The sequence below is a fragment of the Ixodes scapularis genome, unplaced genomic scaffold (genome assembly GCF_016920785.2).
Source record: "Ixodes scapularis isolate PalLabHiFi unplaced genomic scaffold, ASM1692078v2 PGA_scaffold9__187_contigs__length_104089568, whole genome shotgun sequence".
Classification (NCBI taxonomy): Eukaryota; Metazoa; Arthropoda; class Arachnida; order Ixodida; family Ixodidae; genus Ixodes; species Ixodes scapularis.
This window is the reverse complement of record NW_024609884.1, coordinates 75,879,474-75,885,023: the sequence shown is the minus strand read 5'-3', so window position 1 is coordinate 75,885,023 and position 5,550 is coordinate 75,879,474. Positions and strand designations below refer to the sequence as shown.

The 5,550-nt window shown below is 48.3% G+C and overlaps 1 protein-coding gene across 1 annotated transcript; it reads left to right on the top strand.

Annotated features, from left to right (window-relative positions):
• Nucleotides 1-323: 323 nt before the first annotated feature.
• LOC120836726 lies at nt 324-1,109 on the top strand. Its single transcript, XM_040205756.1, has one exon. It carries the CDS (start codon nt 324-326, stop codon nt 1,107-1,109), a length of 786 nt encoding a protein of 261 aa, XP_040061690.1.
• Nucleotides 1,110-5,550: the final 4,441 nt, after the last annotated feature.

The window sequence follows — 5,550 nt, the reverse complement described above, 5'->3', positions numbered from 1 at the left end:
CAGTACCAAGAAAAAATGTGGTGGAACCTGACTGACCGCCGCAACGGGGATCAGTGTGAGCTCGTTCTACGAGATCAAGCGTGGCTTCAAACGTGTCAACGGAGCTGTGAAATCTCCTTCAAAGAAGCGCCCAAAATTTTTCTGAGAAAAGGAAGAGGATTTTAAATCACGACGCGTGCACTTTGACGGCCGTGAGAAGCTGCCTGTACAATTTCTTCCGTCGGGGGGAGATTCGAACGTTGAAGAAAATCGCCGCTCGTTTCCAAGAAGACGACGTGCTGCCGTCCTGTTCCGAGTCTACCCTGTATCGCCTGCTGAAGGACATGGGTTTCGAGAAACAGAGACGGAATCGCAACTCCTTCCTAATTGAGAGAGAGGACATCGTCGAGTGGAGGCGGCGGTATTTGAGGGAAATCGGAAAGCACAGAGCCCAGAACCGCAAGATCTACTTCCAGGACGAGACTTGGGTGAACGCCGGCCTTACAGTTCACAAGGTGTGTACTGACAGCACCATAAAGTCAGCAAGGCAAGCCTTCATGTCTGGACTGACGACCGGGCTAAAGGTTCTTTCTGGAAAAGGTGAAAGAGTGATTGTCACCCACGCAGGTAGTGACACTGGGTTCGTGTCCGGCTGCCTGGACGTGTTCCGTGGGAAGAAAAAGGGGGACTACTACGATGAAATGAACTCGAACAGGTTTGAAGCATGGTTTCTTCATCTGCTGGACCACATCGAGCCTAACAGAGTAATTGTTATAGACAACGCGCCATACCACAGCAGAAAGGCTGAAGCGGTTCCCACAACTGCAACAAAGAAGGGCGAGATCCAGCAGTGGCTCTCTTCCAAGAACCTAGACTGGACTGCCACAATGAAGAAAAAAGACCTTCTGAGCATCGTGGCAACGGTGAAGGATAGCTACACAAAGTACGAAGTTGACGTCATGGCTACGGACGCCGGACACACAGTGTTGAGGCTCCTACCTTACCATTGCGAACTAAATCCCATAGAGTTGATATGGGCACGAGTCAAGCAGAAGTACGCCTCCAAGAATATTACATTCAATCCCAATGACGCCGAGCGCCTCTTGAGGGAAGCAGTGGACAACGTATAACAGCTGGCCATTGGCATGACTGTGTAGAGCATGTGAAAAAAATGGAGGCGAAGTTTAGAGAATGTAATGTCCCAGAGTAGAACCTCGAGCCAGTCATCATACCCCTCGATGCAAGCGACACGGAGGAGGAGAGTGGAGACGACGACGAAGCTGACGACGAGGATGAGAATGAAGAGATCTTCGGTGTTCAGCCTTTAGAATGGAATTGACCGTGAACTAATGTCCCCCTAGGATATGTTCTCTTCTGAAAGTACACTGTTTGTCATACCCCAGAACACAGAGCGGTCCTTTTAAGGACCATTCACATACTGCAAAATCGGATTCCCGACTTCATACACGCCTAACCTCCAGTGTCATGTTGTTGTCGTGATTCTACCTTTCATTACGTAATAGCCTTGTTCATGGATTCTCGAGGTCTTTGAAATCAGCTGTATGTATCCCACTGCACCGCGGATAACCATTACAAAGATTCGCCCTAAAAAAAAAAAAGTTTGCAGTTGTACTGCACTCGCTAATTTGCCCACCTACAGCAGAGGTGTCAGGCGCCATTTTGCCTTTTTGCTTGCTAAACATATATGCGTACAATTACACTTTAAGGGTCGTTTTCATTCAAGAAAGAAGACGTAGTGTTGGGCGGCATGCCGAAAGTGGACCATTGTTCTGAAATGTTACCCTGACCGTAACATTTCCCTTGCTCACCTCATGCGAATTCAGTGTCGCTTACACCTCATTTTGAGGTCTAAACATCATGTTCAGCCCAGTCATTCATTGAGAATGAGATAGCTCCTCTATTGCAGTGATCCGTTCCCCAGGCGGTTTGTGGGAAAGTAAACTCACAAACTGCCATCCACATGCCTTGGGGTCGCTCTGGCAATAAACGTATCTCTCATCCACCATGCTGTTTCAAATTATAATTGCGATTCTTATCGCCATCCTCACACAGGGCCACTCGGGCAACAAGCGGAAGCTTTGATGGGATCCTGGAAGAACGAATCTCACAGCAACCACGTTGTTTCTGCTTATAATCAGGATTTGTACCACCATCCCCACACCACGGAACTTAAGAAAACAGAATTAAAGAATAAAAATTGAAAATCATCGCGACACACAAGAAAACCGACTGCCCACTGAATATATGCACATGAACCTCAACGCAATAACGTAAACAAAGGTATATTAGGACAAAATGAACTATGCAAACATAGGTTAGTGGCTGGTAGCAGGTCAGATCAATCCCAGTTCATCAAGTTTGCGGCGATGTCGATGATCTCAGCTGATCTTTTTGCTTTAGCGCTCCATGGTTGCCGTTAAGAACTATAAATACGCTAAAACTGGCACACATTCATTTTTTTTCTCATGGTGTTTTTAGAAAGCCGACGGTATAAACAATGTTAGATATACAAAGATATGTTTATTGAAGACAGTTTAAAGAAGCGATGCAAAACTGTGCAGAGCATAAGCATGTTTATCTGAAACAAACGCTATTTAACGAGGTATGTTCTAGCTTTTTGCCACTAGATGATGCTGCAGTGCTAAATTCGTTTTGGTTTCGGTCTCTAATTGTAGATCCCACCAACACCCGACGGAGAGTGGTGAAGTCTACGGGATATCGCGGCATTTCATGGTGGAAACCCAGAACACTCCGCCACCAGCCGGACTTGTTTTACTTCGGTTCTTAAGGTGAAAACGAGTATAGGAATTCACTACATCGGAGTGGTGCGACGAACAACAGCAAGCAATCCGCCACAACGACGATCGAGCCCGTCGGTGATCGCCAAGTTTTTCGCTCGCCAAATCGCCTACCTGATTAAAGTGGCCACATGCAGGGAGAAACAAGACCGCGACGAGTAAAGTAAAAAGTATGCACGCACAGCGATGCCTAAGATTACGATAGCCTTGCTGCGTCAACTCAATTTTTTGCAGAAGTCGCACTGGGTTACAACTAGCTTTACTTCCGCCAAAAACGTAACAAATGTGACAAACTCACATGGTGTCTGAAGTCTATAGGTCATAACGTTGCGTCGTCGATCCATTCACAGTCCGATTCCATCGTGTATAACACCCCGGCGGTGGCTGGCGAAGCGTAGTAAGCAGTGCAATACGTAGTGCAGCAGCGGGAAAGTAGTGGCCAGCAATAGTGGACGGGTCATGTGACTCCAAGATGACGGCGCTCATGCGAAGTTTCCTGAAAGCGTCTATAGCAGGCGTTGTCAGATGCCAGACTAAACGCGCCGGATGTCTGGAAAGGGAGTCACCAGGCTTGTTAGCACGTTCGGCCGAGCAGCCAAGTCAATCCAGTAGTAACGGGCGGGGCGACTGATTTCTGGGCGGGGCTTAGAGAGCAGGCCGTGATCGTCATGTAAATTTTATTTAACGGCGCATATATTGCGCGGAAATATTTCTCTTCTTGTGGAAACATGACAAAAAAAAGTGTCCCATCTATGTTCTTTAAAAATACTTTTTTTTCGTTGCAGTTTTCCTTTAAGTTGCGGCAACACCGCTACTACATATCATACAAACGACAGTGTGCAGCCACTGTCTGAGGCCTTTTTTATATGGCACTGGTCAGACACAAACTGTCTGCAGAAATGTTCGAAGCATACATGAAGGAAACGTGCTTCCCACATGCTTGAAGCATGACCGAAGATAATTCTGTCGTCCTGTCTGCAGCGAACACCTTGTGCTTCGTATAAGAGCCGCGTGACTGCGACTTTACGATTCAGTGGTAGGCAATCTGAAGGATATGCGTGCTAAGAGGGGACCTTTAGGAAACCGTTACCATGTTCCGCGTAGCCTTTGAAGCATGCGTTTGAGCTCGGGTGATACCGTGACCACGAAAGGCTCCGGTAGTGCGGTACGCGGAGCACGGTAACGGTTTGCTAAAAGTCCCCAGTGTCGTAGCGTCCACTGTAGGACGGGACCATCGACTCTCACCCCTGCAGTTTTCGTAAAAATACATTCAAAAGAAAAAAAAAAAAAGAATCGAGGGGTGGCGGGAGATACTCCCTACGATTGGTGCCGGTATCTCCATGGAGATATCTGCACCGATCGATCGTAGAGTCGTTTTTTACACTGCATGACGGTGACGGTACAAGCGGATATTTTGGCCGACATATCTCGGCGCTGCTTCGTTGCTATCAGTCACGTGGGCGGTTTCGATTTGATTTCATCAGACCCGTCCTTACATCTTTGCCATTGCTCCTGTATGGGACAATGCGTGCCGACTCCCGCCCACCAGCCTCGTTGCCACCATTAGCATGACAACCTTTCTTTCCCGAGATTTATTTAATTTTTTTCTCGCGCTTTTTTCCCTCCATTAACAAGCCTGATCCGGGCTACTATCCGTTGCTCAATTCTGGCGTCCACGAACATCTGCGCCGGGCCGTGGCATCCTTTCACCGAACAGAGCTGCCTGGACATGAGACAAGCAGCAGAAAAAGAAAAGGAGAAAAAAAGGAGAGAGACAACATAGAAACGCAGCCGACGCTCGTTTTGACCGGGTAACAAGGGCCGCAGAATGAGGTGGTCGGACCAGCAGGGCGCGGGGGCGGCGTCTACGAAACACTGCGCCGGCACATGGCAGCTCTGCACGGCCACGGCTGTCACAGTTGCCGCAAGCCGTTGCGACAGCGCCATGAACGAGCCACGCTCACATCGGCCCCGTTCCTCTGTCTCCACCGCGAACGCCCCGAAAGTCAAGGGCGGTCACGATAAAAATTAAAAACAAAAAAGTGGAAAAAAAGCGAGACGAACGCGCGGAATGCGAGTCGGACAGAATGGCTCACAACTTTCTCTAAGGCGTCTTTCCTCATCTCCACCCGCGTCGTCGCCGAGTCGCGACCGACGACGACACATAAGAGTAAGCCGCTCGAAATGTAACGAGGAGGCTCGGTTGCGCTTTGGAAGCGCCGGCGTCAAGAATCGCATTCTTTTTTTTTTCGATCTTTGATCCGATACGCGATGACCTAAAACGCGGCACGCGTGTATGGGACGCGGCTCCGAGGATATATAAGACTAAATAATAAGAAAAACAAAGGAGTCTACGTATACTCAAGTTAGCCTGCTCGCTCGCGATCGCTCCCGTCACTAAGTTGCCTCTGTGCTCGAATGTTTCGCGGTGCCGTTTCCCAAAGTCGACGACTTCGTGGTACGCATTATATTGCTTACACCACGAAGTCGTCGTAAGAAAGAGATATAGTAGCTTCATTCGATTTACTTGCACCTCCTACACTGGTGCAGAAAAGTGTAAAGCAGTCTACTCCTGGTATGTGTATTGAGGTACGATCGGAATTACACCGCCCTACACTTTTCTGCACCGGTGCAGGAGGTGCAGGTAAATCGATCGAAGCTACTCTCTCAATAGCCTGCGTCTCTTCTTTCTTTTTCTTTTTCGCGTGTTTGGTTGTTTTTACCAGCACGGGGCCTTCACTTTTTTATTATT